Below are 20,223 nucleotides of genomic sequence, written 5' to 3' on the forward strand. Positions count from 1 at the left end.
GTTGAAAGGAATCTAAAGGAAAGTGTCCTAAATTATGAGTAGTTTAGTCCTTTCTCTAACAGTTAAGAGTATATAGACAAGAGTATATTGGATAAGTTCAGAGGAGATTACTACAAAATAAGCAGTTAACTAGGGATAGCCTATTACATTGATAAGAAATTTTTGTTACACATTAGATACAAAATTTTAACCTGTTTTTTAATGCTGAAAACGAATATGAATGAATATAAAACTATAATAGTGTTTTAAGCTCCTGTATTGTAGTTTGTTAACTCATTTTTTATTGTTAACTTTAACATAATTCTGTAAGCTGTAAATAAACAATACAAGACAAAGAATTAAACCATATCATAGTCACTTATTATGACATATCTAATACTGAAAAGTGAGCCTTCATGGACAAGATTAATCATGTCTCTGCAGGTCAAAATATATAGCTGGAAACACAGCTGTGTTGTTTGTATTAAGCACTGGATTTAGGAATGAATTTTTTTCATTCTTATTGCTGTCATAAGTTTAACAGTGCAGTCTCTTAATGCTTGAAATTGTGTAAATGATGTGGAAGCCTTTTATGTGTTTGGTGAGTGTACCGTAAAATCAAATAGAAAAAACATATTACACCTTTAATTAAAAAAGCATATCATTTGTTCTTTCAGTGTAAAATTGATCAGGATAAGATCAATTTATGAGTGCATTATATACTATATACTAATGAGTGCATACTCCTCATATAGTATGCACTATATGTTCTATTTACTTAAGAGGGTGGCTATCAGGTACATGGAAGGCAAGGCTTTATCATTTGGTGTACCTATGGTTTGGCGTGAACCAAAGGATCATGTAACAATTTCTAAAAAAAAATTTTATTTTATCGGGCCGTACTGAAGACAAAAATGATTTTGATTTTGAATTATCTTCCAATAAGCCACATATTATATCAAAATCGAGCTGCAGTCAGGACTGCAAGGTTGGAATTTACTTTAAAAAAATACAAAAATTTTGGGCTTTTGAATCCAACAAAAAGAAGTTTCTTAGTACTTTAATGATAAAAATAATTTGGTTTATTGCACAAATATTGAGCTTATTTTGCACTTAGGACACATTTATAAACCTGAGGACTGGTGCCTTTTCATAGATTTGTCCAAGTATAGTTTAAAAATGATTCTACTAATCACTTATGGTATTAATTTGAAACATACATACGATGTGATGAAAGACATTTTTGAAAAAATACATTTTAAAAAATATAGCTGGAACATATTTATAAGCTATTTTGTGTTAAGCATGCAGTTAGGCTGTATTAAGTACATGTGTTTTCTTTGCGAATGGGACAGCTGAGCTAGGGATTACATATGTTATCAACTCCAAATGGGAAAAATATTTGTGAGCCCTTAGTTGAACCCCAAAAAATATTTTTACTCCTTTACCATATCAAGCTAGGACTAATGAAAACTCTTGTAAAAGCAATGAAGGGCAGTTCTTGATTTTTATACATAAGGCAGAAATTTCTGAATGTAAGTTAAGGAAAAATTAAATAAGGAATTTGTTGGTGCTCAAATAAGAGAGTTTGTCAAAGATGATTTATTTAACTCAGTGTTAATGTAGAAAGTGTAGCTTGGGCTTCATTTAAAGACAAAGGCAACGAAAATCCAACAATTACCATGATATTTACCATATTATCAACTTCTTACTTCATTTGGAGCTTTGGGCTGTAATATGTCTTTGAAAATACATTCCTCCACTCAGATCTGGAGTTTTTCCTGGACAACCTCGAAGACATAAGTGATAAACACTGTAAACGTTTCCACAAAGACATTTCAGTGATGGAAAGCCACACTATAAAGGGAAATGGAATACTAACATGCTAGCCAATTACTGTTTGACATTAATTTGTGATGAACCTGAGGCTATTTATAAAAGAAAAAGCATCAGTGAAATGATTCTAACATAGGTACAGCCATGCAAAATTATAAAATTTACAGATTTTTACTATATTTTCCCCTTAATATTTTTTGAAGCGTAATTTATTTAAAACTTCCCAAATCAGCTGATTTGGAAGTCGAGAGTTCCAGCGTTGGAAGTCGTTGTAAAGCCAGTTATGTTTTACATGGATTTGAATACTAGATCGTGGATACCGGTGTTCTTTGGTGGTTGGGTTTCAATTAACCACACTTTTCAGCAATGGTCGAACTGATAATGTACAAGACTACACTCATACATATCATCCTCTGAAGTATTATCTGAATGGTAGTTACCAGAGGCTAAACAGGCAAAAGAAAGAAAAAAGATACTATTATACAGTAGAAGCAAGTGGCAGCTCCTGATATTGATTTGGGAATTGAGTTTTTTTAATTCTGTAACTATAGTGGCCAATACTACTACTAAGTAGGGTGGTTAGGTAGGTAGGAGGTTACAGTACTGTACTATTGTATAAGTACAGTGCTGTATTTAGTGGCTAGCCACCACATTTTAATTATTTGATTGCACAAATTGATGGCAACTTTATATTAATACTAATGTTTTAATGTGTAATTAATTTTAATCAACTGATGATGAGGAATTTCTTCAGGCGCTTTTGATATATAAAAAAAAGAAAAAAGAAATATAATGCAAGGCAAGAGCTCTTGATTCTGTACTGTGGTGGATTTGAGCTGTTTTGTTTATATGCTTTTGAAATATATATATATATGAATATATAGGCAGGTTGAGTCATTAGATAATTCTTTAAAAAGATCTTTATAGTGAAACTGTTTGTCTTAAAACAGCAACATCTCATTGGTTGGTTTTGTATTAACAACGAATCTCATATCTTTTGGATAATTCCCCAGTTAGAAAAATATAGTCTTTATCATGAGGGAATATCAATATATGGTTGCATTCAGCTGTTAAAAAATTACTAGAAACCTTTTTTTCTGTATAATATGAAATTAATACTTCTATTCCATTCCTCTTTCATTATTTAATTAAAATAAAAGATACAGAATTTTTCTGATAACATCTTAGTTCCTAGTTGGAATGTTTCCTCTGAATAAGCCTGAAGTTTTTACATTATAACTTGATCATGTGCAGTGATTTTAGATGGAGTCTATGCTTGGCTGGGTGGAGAAAAGGGATCTCTCAAGCATTCATATAGGTGTACGTACTTAATATTAAGTACTTTATAATACTTGCTACTGACCTCCTGTTTTTATTTTTTATTTTCCTAGCCAATTTTGGCTAGCATTAGGTACGTACTGAGGTGCCCTGGACATGTAAATTACATACTGAAAAGCCCTTGACATGTAGAGCTAGTACATTCTTTGTGTAATATGATGTGGCTGCTCTGGGATTAATCTAGGATCTCTGGTTCCTATTGAATAAAGCTAAGTCTCCTAATTTCTCCCAATAAGTATTAATTCATCAGTGTATTATTGCATTTTTTAGTGTATGGGGTGACTGGAAATATTATTTATGGAAAGTAACATTGTCATTTGTTGCAAGTGGGTAGTGTACACTAATTGAATTTCCACAGTTGAATTGTACTTTTGTTTTGGTATTTATTGGTTATTTGTTTTAGGTACTTGTCATTGGTAATGAACCATACTATCCGTATATGAGACCACCTTTATCAAAGGAAATGTACTATGTGCAAAATAGAGAAGTTGCTAAGAAACTTAAATTCAAACAATGGAATGGAACTGAACGAAGGTAACAAACTCATTAAATTGTTAAAAAGTTAGGTAATTTCTATGAATATGACTTTAAGTTTGTAATATTGATGTCAAATAAGAAAACAAAGTTTTTTCTTGCGTCAGTGCCTGCTAGATTTTAGCATAAAAAAATTTTGTCAGATTTGTAGTTGTCCTTTTCTGGCTGTAGAGTCAATTTGATTGATTTAAAATGGATGCTCTTATATTGGTTTCTATACTTTTTTTTTGCTATTTTAATTGTTCCTCTTATTCTATTAATCTAGGTCACACTTGGGAGTATTTTAGAGTATCACACGTGGGAGTTATTAGCTAGTATTTCAAAGCAGATTCATACAAGCATAGCTTGTACAAGCATTTTGTGCAGCCTATTTCTTAAATGCATAGTTGGTGTGGTATACAGTATGTTATTAAATATAATAAAATGTTTATTTTAACTATTACATTTACGTAATGTAATTATTGACAGATTTCTTGTGAAACTACCAGAAATCACTAGGCGTCATGTCCTTGAGTTTATACTTGCCAAGAAATCCTGAAATAGATGTAGTGGCTCACAGATTTGGTTACTTGTGCCAAACTGCATTGTGATGATGCAGAACCTCCAGATATTACTGTTAATTCTGGTGTGGGGATGATGCTATTTTCCATTGACTTATTTGGATATGACTCTGTGCATATCATCCAAATAATCATTTGTAGTTTCTTGATCTGTAAACCAATGATTTCTGTAATCAAACTCCACATTGGATTTTGTCTTACTGATGGCCTATCGGTTTGCTGATTAATTTGTGTAACCTGTAGTTTCATTACTGAAAAGCCTGCTGCTTAAACTTATGAATTATATCATTTTAGATATCGCCAAAATTTTGCCAGTTTGTTCTATCAATTTGTAAAAAAATAAAAATCCCTCAAGCACTTACACCTTACTACACAATGCACTCAGTGACTGCTGGATAGTAACAGATTCACTCTGTGTGGTTACAGAGTGCTGTATGCAACAGCCATGTTGCATACGTTTATTACTAAAATCCATTCTATTTGTGGTTATTTAATGTGATTGTACATGAGAAATAACTCTGGAACTAATGTATACCAATTTATCTGTTAAGATAAACATTTTTATTAAAGAAACAAAATAGTAGGTAGACACAGGGGAAAATGAAGTGAGGTAGGGCACTTGTCCAAATTCAATTTTTGTTTTATGCCTTGAATCAGTCCCTTAAGTTTGGTCAACACTCAGCATGTAGTCCATTATATGGCAAATGATATTTATTTTTTGATACCAAGATTCCAACTTGTAACATCCAGTCTTATAATCACTGTTCCCAATAATATAAATCAATGTAGATACATGATTATATTTCTTGGTGTAAAAATTATCCATATTACATTGTTGGAACTGTATAAATATATGAAGCTAATTTATAGATATTATACATTTATTCAGTACATGTTTCTGATTTTCAGTCTTTTCTATGAACCGGATGATTTTTATTCATCATGTAGTGCTATTACAAAAGAAGAAAATGGTGGAGTTGCAGTTGCAAGAGGTTGGACAGTAAAACGTATTGATGCAACTAATCGTAAAGTATATCTTGAAGATAACAAAGCAATAAAATATGAGAAATGTTTGATAGCAACTGGATCACGGCCTAAAATTCATCCTGCCTTTGAAGATTTGCCACCAGAAATGAGTGAACGGGTACAGTAAAGATTAAAAAATTATATAATTTTACTTAGCTGTTTAGAAAAAACAATTGTAACTAGCGTTACTTGTGTAAGAATTTTCACAAAAACAAATATTCTTATTTCTTTTTTCAGTGCATTTAATATGTTTATTTACATAAGAAATCTGATATTACTTAAAATATAATGGTTACATTTAGATTAAATATAAAGATTGAGGAAGTTAGTTATAGCTATAACCATGTTTAATTTTCAATCTCTGATCTTAGAAGAGATATATTTTCTTTATTAGAAATTCAGTATTTCAAAGCTCATATAATTCAGAATAAGGGTAAGGTCCCTTTCAGCTTAAATATTTGAAGCATTTTCATTCTTCCTTTAGCAACCATTTCATGAACATTGAACACACCATCCATTTTCTTCAAAATGTTTTGGAAGAACTTTTAAAGGCCAATTATTACAAACATATGAGTGTGGTTAGGTTTAAGAGTATTAGAATGACCCTCCCAAACATTTTGCAAAGCCTTAATCAGTTGTCCATTCCATCTTTTTACTTCGCCCTAACTGTTACATCACCTGGTTATTTCTCATCTTTTGAAAGGAATTTTCTTTTAAATATGTTGCCGTGATGTTGCCATCTGCTAGTACTGTTTATTCCTAAAAATTTTCTTGGATTGTGCTAGTAGTTGAATGTGTACTGATGGCTTGTTAAGCAAACTGAGTTTGGGTGGTTGGTATTTCCTATTCACCGTATTAAAAAAATGTTCTTTTCATAACAGAATTGTGTGTCTGAAAGGCCAATAATTTTCTCCCTAGGCGTCTGGTAAATGTTAGTATTTTCTGTTGCTAGGTGTGATTTCAGTTTTGTCATGCAATATAATATCTACTTATATTTACTTTTGTTTTATTTCATTGAGTTTAGTTTTCTGATAAAAGTTTGAGTATATTGCATTGTTTGAGTATGATGTTTGTGATGAATAGGATGGTTAGATAATCCATTGGGTTGGTCTAGTGGTGAACGCGTCTTCCCAAATCAGCTGATTTGGAAGTCGACAGTTCCAGTGTTCAAGTCCTAGTAAAGGCAGTTATTTTTACATGGATTTGAATACTAGATTGTGGATACCGGTGTACTTTGGTGGTTGGGTTTCAATTAACCACACACGTCAGGAATGGTTGAACTGAGACTGTACAAGACTACACTTCATTTACTCTTACATATCATCCTCATTCATCCTCTGAAGTATTATCTGAAAGGTAATTACTGGAGGCTAAACAGAAAAAAGAATGAGAGAGGATGGTTAGATGTTGTGAAAGTAAATGCAAATTGGGAGTAATTTATTGGTAATCTGTGAAAATTTGTTAGATTGTTTTGTCTAGTTTGTACAGGAATGACATATTTACAGATAATATATTTTGCCTAAAAAAAGTGTGAGAGAAAGTGTTTGAGAAAAGTGTGAGACTAGAAATGGGTGAACCCATTCTAAAACCATTAAAACACTGGATAAAAAGTATTTTGTTATTTAAAAAAAAATATTTGAGACCATTATTTGTGTTGAAATTACTGTTGTGTGTTAATATAGGTTTCAATGTATCGGAATATATTCGATTATGAAGAATTAGAGGAGATTATTGAAACTGGGGCCAAGTCCATTATTATTGTCGGCGGGAGTTTTCTTGGTAGTGAATTAGCTTGTGCTTTGGCGAGGCGAGGTAATTTATTCTATTGTTAAAAAATATTTTTATAGAAAATTTCTTTTCAGCAGAGCTACAGGCAGAACTGAATTTTCATTTGAAGAGATTAGGGTTTTAGAGTAATATAAAGATTCCATCCCTAAGTTGCCATTCTCAATCTACGCATTGATGAACTTAAATATCTAGTGAATCAGTTGAAATTAGTTAGCACTGGTAAAAAAGATAGATTGTTCAATAGTTAATGTAGTGATCTTAATACTGTTTTACTACCTCAGTAATTATTTGATACCCAAATTATGCTTTTCATCTAACAGCATAATGTATCAAATTTTTGAAATTATGTATCTGTATTTTAAAAAGGGTTTGGAGAATGATTATTGTGCAAAAACAACAATCCATTGACAATTACAGCTGGGTTCTACTCTGGGATCCTGAACATATGGAGCTACAGAATGGTCCAAGGAACCTGGTTTCTATAGGTTAGCGACACCTTCATCCACAGAACCAAAAATTGGAAAGACATTATTAAGGATAAGAAAGTTCATAAGAAAGACTGAACCATTGAACTTTAAGGCATAGAATAGAAATTCTATTAAACTCTGATAAAAGCTGAATGTTCCTTCCAGGAACTGCTTGAACAAAAATTACTTTTTCTTCCAGAAATTATGTACCAGGACCTATTTTCAGATTGAACATTGAACAAACACATTCACTGTAAAACTGTAGAAAGTAGCTAGTTTGAAGTTAATCGCACAAAGAAGGCATAAGAAGCTGTCTAGAAAATGAACAGGATTAGGGGGGGGATGGGCATATGAAGCAGACAGTAGGCTTTTTGGTGGAGGATTATTCAGAGTGCAATTTTGAAATGAGGGTGATAAAGGATGAGTGTGCGTCCTTTATTCTTATTTGTATTTTTCATACGTTGAACTTCCTTCAGTCAGTTATAAAAGAACAAACTGGTTTTGTTTTTGCGTTATATTTTGAAAGAACTGGATCTATTAAGTAAAATTGTCATGAAAGAACAAAACGTTAACATCTGATACTAATTGATATATTCTGTTCAGACACTGATTGGTATATTCGGTTCAAAATTAAACTGAATTTGAATTTCCAACTGACTGGTCTATATATAAGTAGTATACTGATTTTAATACAGATTATTTTCTTGAACTCAAAAGTGTGACATTCAGGTGTGCTATTTCACAAATGACTAGATGTAATGCTGCAGTGAACTTCTGCAGGATCTTTTCAGCCTCTTGTTACCAGTTGCGTTGCTTCTAACACTAACAGATACGCCAATTTGTGCTCACTGCAACTGCCGACCGACAGAGTGCACCACATCCTTGTGGATTGTATTTGTTATTCAAAATTGCATTGCAAGTTTAAAGTTGGGGTTAACTTGCGAACTATTCTAGGTGATAATGAAATGTTTTTATCTGAAATATTTAAATTACTGTAGTGTGTTTCAGCTATTCATGCCAATTGCTGTATAGCATTTGGAAATTTTATTATCTTAATTGATATATATGACATATCTTTTTTTTTATTACAATAATATATTTTTAAACACAAAAGAGGGAAGCTAAAAATTCAGAATTTATCCATTTAGATTATGATTACTTCAATTAATATATATATGTTAAATTTGTGTAGTTTACATATAATATTGTTATATACAATATTTTTTTTACCTGGAATTTAAATTCCAAAAATAGAGTTGTAGAGTAATAAGTTTTGAATAAAAAAAAATATGCATTTTACTACACATTCTTTTTTTACGGTTTTCAAAACATGCACAAAGTTATTTGGGATATGCAGTATTAATTTTTAACGCTTGGTTAGATAAGTGGCTTAAATTTTTTTTGAAATTTTCATTTCTCTATTCTAACCCAGATAAATTTTGGCAGCCAGTCTTGCACAGACTTCAGTAAGCAAGTACTATAATTGAAAATTCTTTCAGTTTTTGAAGTGGTTTGACTTGACTGGTTTTCCCATTCATAATGTTTTAAGGGTAGGTGTTTTATTTGACACCATTATCTACAGTCATTAAATGCTGCTGTTATGTGTTATGTGTTAAACACATTGTGTTATGTTTACTACATTTGTGTTTTTTAATACTCTTTATTTTTAGGAAAGAGTCAGATGTTAAAAGTGACACAAATAATAAAAGAAAATGGTAATATGGGTAAAGTTTTACCTGAATACTTGAGTAAATGGACAACTGAAAAAGTTAAGAAAGAAGGTGTTAATGTTATAACAAATTGTCAAGTGGATGATGTTGAATTAAAGGATAGTAGACTTATACTGCATTTAAATAATGGGAAAGAGGTTAGTGCTTATTTTATGCAATTTAAAGCTCATTGTTGACTTCATTTTTAAATTTAATATTTTATTTCATAATTTAATAATTATTATATTATGTTGGACATTTGTAAATATTAACAAGAGGGGTAGTATTTATTATATTTTACTACTGGACTGAGTGCTGTTCAGGCTAAATGTCAAAAACTAGTAAAAAAGAAAGCGATCTTTCAGAATGATATGTCTGCATATGTCTCAAGTCAAGCTTTGAAGTGCTTTCCTCATGCATCTTACTCCCTTGAAATAATGAGGATAAACCTCATCAACCAGTTATTTTGCACAGTTTGACAAATTTCAAAGTAGTTGGTATACATGTATTTAATTGCAAAATTGAATTTAATTTCTGAAAATTCTTAAACTTCCAAACAGCGCTCTTTCTTTTTAAAGAAATAACTCGGATTGCAGCAGTTTGTAAATGAACCGAATAACTAATAACATTACTTACCTGATCAAGATTCAATGTTTACTATAGATAAATACTTCTTGACATAGTCCTTGCCCAAATTCCAAGCACTTCTTGTGTTATGACTTGCTTGTCAAATGCACTTTTATCGTGACAACAGCTTGTCTGCTCTTAAATGATGAATTTACCTACAAAATTACCACTCCATTTGTTGACTCCATCCATAAGTTCGTTATTGTTTTTGAAGTTAATTGTTACTGTATTATTGCTTTTAACCATTTATATTTGTTATAAAAGATAACAGATGAAAATCAAGATTGGGACAAATCTGGGCTGTAAAGGGGATGGCCGAAGACCTGCACCATAGACTCGTTGTACTTAGTTTTAACAGCGGCGGTGTTAACTGTGCATTGTCATGCAAAAAATGATCACCTTCGTTAACATCCCTTGAAGTTTATATTCTGTACACTTTTCTAAGCTTTGTCAAAGTTTCATAATTGATGTGCCTAGCTTCATAAATTATGCTGACAAAATTCCTTTACAGTCTCAAAACACTGGCCATCAATTTTTTCATTTGAATTTTTTGGACTATTGTTGTTCAACAATTGTTTGTTCGTAATAAAACTGAATTCATGTCTTATTCCAAGTAACAATCAAGAAATTCCCTTCCTTTATTTTGGTATCGCTGAAAAAAAGTTAATGGCACTCACATTTTTCTTCATTTTGTGGATATCTGTAATTTGTTTAGTTACCAATTGTGGTACAGCACTTATAAATCCTATTCTTATCATTCTCTCGCATAAGTCACCCGTTTCATTATTTACTGTAAACTTTGCACAGCTGACAGCAGGGTCTTAACTAGAGTTGCCCCTTCTGCTTCGCAATAAAAGAATTGATGCAGGGTTCCTCACAATGGGCAGGAGCCATATAGTAGTCATTTCTATAATTTTCCACATATTGTGGCTGGACGGGAAGTCCCTTTATCCTGTAATAAATTCAGCTTAATTGGGTTCTACTGTTGCCAATTCTCACTGCTGCTGGATAAGGTGGAGAGGATAAGCCATGTTGGGTATCCATTGGGTGTGTTCATTCATGTTGGGTGGGATGATCTTTCTCATATACATTGTTTTAAAACATTTGAGAACATAATGAATCACTTCTTTGTGCATTTGGGAAAAAACCACCATCGCAGTAAAGTTACTGAAATGAGGCAGGCTTTTGCAACATATAAACATATAAAGTTTTCTCTTGATGGGACAACAAGAAAACTCTGGTTCTAGTGGAAAGCTGAGCACTTGAGCTTAGATGTGTGCTACTGTGGAGCAATTGATTTAGTGATCACCGATGAAATATACACAAACAAAAAAAATATACTTCAAAATATTTATTGATCGCATGAACACTGTAAGCTTAAAGAAAAGTTCATTATTTTCTTAGGTTCGAATATAAAAAATAAAGAAAATGTGAACTGAATCTAGGTCTCAATAATTTAAGTTATTTATATCCTTCTATAAATTAACATTGAGAGGGAAAGGAATTTTTTGTACTCGAATCTGTTAGTTTTAAGTTGACATATTTTTTTATTAAACCTGTATTATTTGAATGCCTTAAGAAACTTTATTTATTTAATTTTTTTTTACAGATGGTAGCTGATCAAATTGTACTGGCTTTGGGTGTGGAGCCAAATAGTGATTTAGCTAAAGCCTCAAATCTTGAAATAGATAAAGATTTGGGTGGTTATTTAGTTAATGCTGAGCTTGAAGCCAGATCTAACCTCTTTGTGGTTCGTGTAACTTTTTTAATGCTAATTGTTAAAAATATTAAAATTTGCCTAGTTAGCTTTAATTAAATGATTTGCATAACAAATTTTACTTTCTGCTAGCAGACTGGTCATAACAACCAGTAATTATTTACTTATATTATTTTTTTCATTATCACTTGAAATGAATTAATTTTTCTTCCAATTTGTTTTTTTTTGTTAGATTCTTGTTCTATCTTGACGGATGTGCTTTGCTTCTTAATTTATCAATTCACTAAATTATCTATTTTATTCTGTTAGTTTATAAATATGTTGTAGATTATAAATAAGTTACCAGTTTGTCGACTTGGTCTCACAAGCTTTAGGAGCAAACCGTACTATAATTGCTTGTTTAGTTGTAAGTTAGGATTGCGTGGTCAGATTGCAGATTGCATGAACAGTTTATGCAATCAATATTTGTAATACATTTTTTTTTTTACAAATGTCTGCTGATTTGTGTAACATCTATAAATGATCAAACATCTAAAACTGATGTTAGATCCCAATTACTCTAAAAGTGCCTTTTAAAACATTCTGCATGTCCCAAAGAATGATCTGAAAGTCTGATTGAGCACTTCAAGAATATTATAGATTATTATCATGAGAGAGATGAAAGGGTGTTTTTGACATTCTCACATGCAAGGTCTGCAGGTTCTTTGCCCCAGGGATGCTGCTGTGTTTGAAGTAAATTTTTTTTAAAGCAATTTGGCATGTAGTCAAAAGGACAGCAACTGCTAAGCTGCTGAAGGAAAGTATAAATTTTATTATATTTTTACTTTATTTTTAATCTGAGGGAATGTTAAATAATTATTTATTAAATCTATTTACTGTATTTTGTAAACAGGTATTTATTTTTGCTAAACTCTACTTTTTATCATTGAATTTTCATTATCAGAGAGCATGAAGATAATCTTTTTATTGTGTTTATAGGCTGGTGATTGTGCATGCTTTTATGATGCTAAACTTGGTAGAAGAAGAGTAGAACATCATGACCATGCTGTTGTATCCGGGAGGTTGGCTGGTGAAAACATGACTGGTGCTGGTAAGTTAAATCTTTTTTCTATTTACAGCTATAGTATCTTGTTTGTAGATGTATGACTGTTTTCATACAAGATTGTAAATAAAAGATCAATGCAGATGCAGAAGTACACAAGTGAAAGAAGTACTGTACTTCTTTCACTTTTCTGATCATTATTTGCTTCCACACCCATATATATATAATGTGTGTACATGCTGTACTGATTCACAAGAATACAATTCGCCATTTTTTCATCTTGCATAGAATCCCACATAAAAAAAATGTTAAGTCATTGCTGTTCAAAAAAGAATATACTACAGGTGGGCGGAAAGTCCCCTTTACACAGTAATAAATCTAACTTAATTGGACTTTACTGCTCTGCCATTTCTCATTACTGCTGGAAAATGTGGGACCATTTGGTGTATTCATGTTCATTTGATATAGTCGTTGAGTGTGGAACAATCGCAGATATGAGTGGAGTGCATTTAGCTTGTGTGTATAAAACATTGGAGAACATATGAATAACTTAAGCAAATTACTGACAAGGAAGAAGGCTTTTGTAACTGGAAGTATTCTTGATGCGCCACACAGGTAGAGGCTGAGCATTTAAGCTGAGACGTGTGCTGTTGTAGAGACAGATTCAACAATCACCATTGAAATCAAACTCACATTCTGCAGAGTTAAAGACCATATGCAGAAGGACTTATGCAAAGTTAAATGCTTTTGTCCTGCCATAGTGTGACAATGACTTTGATTGATGTGTTATTGCTTAAATGCTTTCTGAGCACTAACTATAAAAAGGTCATGTTCTCAGACAAGTGTGTGATTTACTGAAGCTCTCCTCTGAATGTATTTTCTAAGTGAAAGACAATCCTTACTTTTTTGAGGAAATTTAACACCATTTGCATCATGTTATGAATTGGGCTGGGATGACAGCTGAGAATCTCCTTGGTTTTTATTTTTTTGATGGAATAGTTAGTTAATCAACACAGATGTGAGACTGAAGAGTAGCTGCTTCCAGAATTAACAGGAAAAGGGATTGCAGACATAACGTTTCAGCAAGACTGTGCTCCAGTTCATTTTGCTTTAAGTGTCCAGACACTTCAATGAAAAGTTTCTGAATCACTAGAGCAAACATGGGTCAGAAGAGTTCTTTTTTTTAAAACCTTAAGGTCTAGATAGTTGTAATATTATTCGTAGTAATTTGCTGGAAAAAGATAGTTCTGCTGTATAGAAAATACAAAATTATGTATTGGTCTGTGGTTTTTATAATAAATAAGACAATTTTAAGTGTGTGCTGTGTATATATGCATTTTACTTGCATCACAGTTACTACTGTGATTATAAATTTTGTTTTTGTTCAAGGTAAACCATATTTTCACCAATCTATGTTCTGGTCTGATCTTGGACCAGATGTAGGTTATGAAGCAATAGGTATAGTTGATTCATCATTACCTACAGTAGGTGTGTATGCTAAGGTTACAAAAAAAGATAGTCCTAAAGCTGTATCGACATCATCTGGTGATGGGATGCGGTCAACCACTGAAGAAGAAGTAAGTAATATAAGTAACTGCAAGTAAAGTCATAACAGAATTAGCTTTGGAGTCAGGTTAGTTAGTATAAATTTCATTTATAAAAATATTAAGAAGTGAGCTTTTACATATATAAATTTATTAGTTTTTGAGGGAAATATTTAAACCTTTATGTAGAGCAATTTATATTAACTGGGTCTGTGGAATAAACCAGTTTCTTTGATGTGGCAATTCAGAGCAAAACTAGTGAGTATTTGCAGACAACAAAACTAATTGAAAATTGCAATGAATTAAGTAATGTTAACTACTATTATCTTAATAGTAATTTTCTAATAAATTAACACATTAAAGAAAGACGTAAGATACACTGTGTTTTTCAAATTTATTTTTTATTTTTTTCAGATTTATTTATTCAGTTTTTAATGTGACAGATTTGGAGTGTAATTCTGTAACTAAATTAAATAAATAAAATTTATTTAAAGTAAATTTTGAGAAATAACTTTGAATATTTCCTGAGAATACAGGAAATTCAGATATTGGAATTCTTTTTTTAGTTGCATTGGAAGTTTGTTATATAACTGCAAGCCTGTATAAAATCTGGTGCATGCTTGTATGGTGTATAAAAGGATAGATAATAATAATCTACCATATCTGTGTTAGTACATTCATGATTCTGAAAGTTTTATTTTCTCTGAAATGTTAACCTCAATAGCAGGAGAATTAGGAACTTTTGAATTCTAAAGTAGGTTTGTTAATGAATCTTTGCATTTTTTAAATTTCAGTCTTTAAGCATAAGCTGATAAAATTAGTTTTTTTTTACAGTCAACAAAAAATGAAAGTAATATTAAATGTCTCAATTTTAAAGAAAGTTTGCATGGATTCTTGTTGTAAAATCATCTAAGATCACACTGGAAAAAAATAGTGCCAGAATTAGTTGTGCATTCCATTTTTTCTAAAACAAACAACTTATCTAACTTTCTAATCTACTAAATTTGTATTTTGAAAAATTGTGAAGATAACAAACCTGTTATCAGATCTTTTGAACATCATTACTCGCTAAGAAAGGGGATTAGATACTCTAGAACACACTTTTATTAAAAAGTGGGTGCATCTTATAATTATATTAAAATATATATGAAAGTAATTCATATAGTTAATTTTAGATCTAATTAAATTTAGATGAACATTTTATTTTTGCTATTGTTGAACATTTTATTTTTGCCATTGTTCAATTTGCCATTCTCAGGATTGCAAAAACCATGATGATTAGTCGCCTCATTCAGTTCTTTCATTGCAGAATATCTTTTCTTTTCATTCCTACATAACCTGAAAAGCTCTTGTACGAGGGTTATTTTTTTTCAAGGTCCGATTGGTCGCAAAATAAAAACCTGCGCAAAAATCTGATGAACCTTTGTGCATATGTGTTGCGCAGCGTCTCTAGTATGGCCTTCAATCACGCCACGTCACTTAGTTTAGTTCTGAACACGCAGCAACATGTCTACAATAGCATCTCCAAGTGTGAAGTACGTGCGGTAATTTGATTTCTTCAGGCTGAGGGGTGTAATGCAGCTGAAATTAATCGACAAATAAGTAATGTGTATGGTGAAACTTCACTGAATGACAGCAAAGTGCAACAATGGTGCAGGAACTTTAAAGCAGCACATACAGATGTTCATGATGCAGGCGGTCAGGGAAGGAAGTGAGAGTCAACCGATGATCTCGTTGAGCGAGTGGATGAGGCAATTCGAGAAAATCACGACCATCACTGCAGCCTCATACTGCGTGACTCTTCGTCTACGAAGGGCAATTCAGAATAAGCGGAGAGGAATGTTGTCATCAGGCATTGTCTTTCTCCATGACAATGCTCGGCCGCACACTGCAGCCATAACAAAGAAGCTTCTGCAGTGTTTGATCACCCACCATACAGCCCAGACTTGGCTCCATCTGATTTTCAACGCTAGGACAACATTTTGGCACAGATATCAAGCTGCAGACAAGTATAGAAACATGGCTGAAAACACAGGCGGTTCCGTTCTCTCATGAAGGTATTGGAAAGTTGGTACCACGCTATGTCTAAATCGGCGACTATGTACAGAAATAGCGTAACTATGTAAGTACTTGTTACAAATAACAAATAAAAATTTTTTTATTTTCACTGTGGTTTTAATTTCATGACTGATCGGACCTTGAAAAAAAATTAATCCTTGTACTTCTTATATTTGCAGATTAAGAAAAAAAATCTTTATATACTACTTTAAAACTTCAATTTTTACAGTTTTAAAAAATGCCTCTGGCTGGGAGAGATGAGTATACTGAAATAAATTGTGATTATAAAAAATTAATTTTTTCAGGTAATAATTTTCAGTTTTGACTGGTGAAGAAAAATTATAAGCTGTTGTCATAGCTAGCTTTTCTATTTTGTATAATTGTTACATGTTTATCAGTGGCTGCATGATCAGTTGTTTAATAAAGTAATTCTGATTGCAGGCAGAAAAAAATGATGCTGAGAATAATGAAGTGGAGCGAGATGAGCACATTGATAAATTATTAGCTGATTCTGATGCAAAAGAAAAGAAACAAAGTGAAGATTATGGAAAAGGTGTTATCTTTTATTTACGAGATGGTATTGTGGTTGGCATTGTACTCTGGAATGTATTCAATAGAATGTCAATAGCTAGACAGGTAAGATTCTAACTAGTTAGAATTTATTTATTCTAACTAGTTCTGTCAGTTCTTTACCATAAAAAATAACTCAAAGGTTGATTCCAACTTGATCTCAAAGGCTGAATGGTAACATTTCTGACTTTATTTGCAAGGAATTGAGTGCTCAAAATCCTGGTACCTGTTATTCAAATGATATTCTATAGGTGTATAGGTCACAGGTGCTCTGTTATCTTGTGGTTTCATTCCCCTAGTACTAATATTCTCTCTAGAACCATACTTTCTTTTTCATCGGTTGCCATTATTAGGGAGTAGAGTATACCTGCTATGGTTATGATTGCACTTTCAACATGCTGTTTTATTGGATTATTAACTGTGGATGAAGTAAGTTAATGCTTTCATTGTTATGGTGATGAAACTGATACAGTACTGTGAGTTAGTATGCAATAAAAGTTTGTGTATCAGAAGTTGGAAAGCGATTATTGACAGCGCTATCAAAAATATTACTTATTTCCAGCATTGTCATGCTGGAAATGCTCTTGTTTTTTTAATAAAAATTTACAGTGAGTAACAAACCTAAAGTTTCTTTTATTTCCATATTACCCATATCCTTATGTTAAAACTAATTTGTTTTTACATAAATTTTGATAAACTAGTCGCTTGATTAAATATTTGATATAAAAGGTGTTTGTAAGATTAACAGCCAATTCTGTATGGGAATTGACTGTTTACATCCATTTTTGAATCTCTTTAATCAACCAAAACAATAATTAAACCCAGTCATCACTGTGAAGTGGTTCTAATAATTCTTATGATTTGGCAAATGTACTAGTTGCACACAAAATTTCTCATGGAAATAAGTTAAATTGCAAAAATACATTAGTTATGTAAATTGTTTAAGATCATTATTTGTAGTTATGTAATGAACAATAAAGGTTTAAATGGAATGCAATTCATTGTATTCTTCTCATATAGTGGTACTTCTCATATAGTGGTAGTAGCGATTGGACTACATTGTTAAATTTCAATTTTAGGTTACTCATTGAAAGGATTTAATATGTTGGGCCTTGGAAGGTCTTATGCTGCATATCAGACATACAATCACATTTTCTAAGCAGTTTTTTTATATCCCGTAAATGAAAATGTTAGCAGCACACATCATGTAAGTTACTTAAAAAACTTCTCTCTCTTTCCTGTGAGGACAATGCCACTTTTTGAGATGATTGTAGACACATGTCACTAGAAACAAGGCCTGGGCTATGAGGATGATCATATTTTCTATTTTAGGGAAATTTGAAGTTATCCATGTTAAAGATAGAACTGCAAACACAGGAATTTGAATGTCTAGAACATGTCTATGGTAGTTCCTCTCCCACCAATCAATAGTTGCTGATATGAAGATGCAGAGATCATGTGTTGTGTTAAGACAGATTTTGACAGATTTTCAGTATCATTTGTAGCATGACTAGGTCTTATTAAATGGGGGGGGGGGGGGGTTAAACATGATCAAGGGTATCTGCTCTGAGCCCTTACATCATCAGTCTATTAAGACAGAAATAAAAAAAATGTCTTTTTAATGTAATACATTTCAGTATATTTGTTAATCTAATTTCAAAAATTATTTCAAACATTTTTGTTTTTCTTTTCAAAAAGTTTGTAAAGAAAAACATTTCCAGCAAATCTGGAAATAGCCTTTTATCTTTGTTATTATTTACTGCCTAGCATGAGCCATGATAATTACATGAGCCATTTTCTTAACTGGAATACCATAATTTTAATATATATTTGGTTTAGTACAGATAACATACTTTGTGAATGTTATAATTTAATATTTGTTTATAACAAATAAGTTACAACAAAGTTCATTATGTGCATGTGTCAATAAGACTGGTGAAGATAGCCAGCAATAAAGAAAAAATAGTTAGCATAGCAGACTGTGACATGTTTTCTAGTTTTTTTGTAAGATTTTACTTAACCTTATTTTTTTGTTACAGGTATTAAGTGATGAAAGAAAGTATGAAGATTTGAATGAAGTGGCAAAATTGTTTAACATCCATAAAGACTAGTGAAGAAGAGCTTAATACATCATGATAATAATTGTAGTTATCACATACATAATTTTTCTATCACAAGAAGTCAAAAACTGAAATATCACTGTTGCCTGGTAGTTACTAATAAATAAAAAACATTCTGTTCATACCAGTGATAAAAAATATTAGCGATTTCATCAGCAATGCTTGATGGTGATGTAAAAAATACAAAAAGTGATAAAAGAACTCATGGATGATGTTAGTAGTAATTATAGTATACTACATTGGTTAGTCTGGTGTGCATGTTATAAATAAGACTGTCATATTAAAATGTTGTGTTTTACGCACACACATTTTGTTACACTATACGCTCATCTCAATACACAAAACACACACATGTGTGAAAATGCATATAATATACTTGTGTATGCAATGTCTTTCTGTTTATTATTATTTTTAAACATGTTAATTTTCATGTTATAATTGTAAATAAAACTTAGAATCTATGCCTCATTCATGTGTGTTGTCTTTGTGAGTGAGGGGTTGTTAAATTAAACAAATTTTATTGATAATTGCTTAATACTGTTGTAATAAGGTCAATTGGACCATATGTGATTAGTTGATGGGAGAGTACTTTTAACCTTTTCCCTTACATGATGAACTCTGATGACAGCAAGACCACATATGTTACAACATTACTTGATAATACTCTCTTAAAACTGCTTCTATTTTCAATTAATGTTGAGTTGATCATTACGTCATTTTTTCTTTTAAATATCAAATTCAGTTGTATCAGTTCTTCAATCATGTGAACAGTAGTTAGCAGTGAAATCTGTTTAGTGTGAATGACCCTTGAGTGTATAAATGTTTGTATACTAGTGATTTTTTTATCTGATTAAAATACACAGTAATAGTATTTATTATAATGTATCATATGTTCATAATATTTTTTTCTCCTAATTTACTTTCAGCATTATAGATATCATCTTTGTTAAAAGAAAAAACTTTTATTATGTTTGTGAATAATAATTTTTTTTTTTAATTTTTAAATTTTCACATCTTGTTCTCTCAAGTCAGTAAAATATTTGGTTGAATATTTTTATTTTTTATTTTTACATCTTTCATATTATATGATAATGGCATATAAACAAGTCTCATTTTTTAATGACATACTGGTTAAAAATGGAATCTGTGTACTTACATGACACTGCTTATTTTGCTAAAAATGTGACTTTTTTCCTTCTGTTTTTGGCTGGTTTTTTTGCTGTTTTTGGCAGCTGGAACAAGCCTCTTAAGCATCGTTTATGTGGTTACCTCTTTTCCATAACATATTTGTGGAAATGCTCCCCTTGT

General features: G+C 31.5%; 1 protein-coding gene across 1 annotated transcript in view; it reads left to right on the forward strand.

Moving 5' to 3' along the window:
• The window catches only part of AIF (Apoptosis inducing factor), a 29,564-nt gene extending 9,764 nt beyond the window's left edge, over positions 1 to 19,800 (forward strand). The window contains exons 5-13 of the mRNA XM_075378462.1: positions 3,557 to 3,687; positions 5,157 to 5,391; positions 6,956 to 7,085; positions 9,199 to 9,395; positions 11,474 to 11,614; positions 12,560 to 12,671; positions 14,013 to 14,200; positions 16,667 to 16,861; positions 18,835 to 19,800. Coding sequence (XP_075234577.1) covers positions 3,557 to 3,687; positions 5,157 to 5,391; positions 6,956 to 7,085; positions 9,199 to 9,395; positions 11,474 to 11,614; positions 12,560 to 12,671; positions 14,013 to 14,200; positions 16,667 to 16,861; positions 18,835 to 18,906 — 1,401 coding nt within the window. The 3' untranslated portion in view covers positions 18,907 to 19,800. The remainder of the gene's footprint in view (positions 1 to 3,556; positions 3,688 to 5,156; positions 5,392 to 6,955; positions 7,086 to 9,198; positions 9,396 to 11,473; positions 11,615 to 12,559; positions 12,672 to 14,012; positions 14,201 to 16,666; positions 16,862 to 18,834) is intronic.
• Positions 19,801 to 20,223: the final 423 nt, after the last annotated feature.

The sequence above is a fragment of the Lycorma delicatula genome, chromosome 11, assembly GCF_047948215.1.
Source record: "Lycorma delicatula isolate Av1 chromosome 11, ASM4794821v1, whole genome shotgun sequence".
Taxonomy (NCBI): Eukaryota; Metazoa; Arthropoda; class Insecta; order Hemiptera; family Fulgoridae; genus Lycorma; species Lycorma delicatula.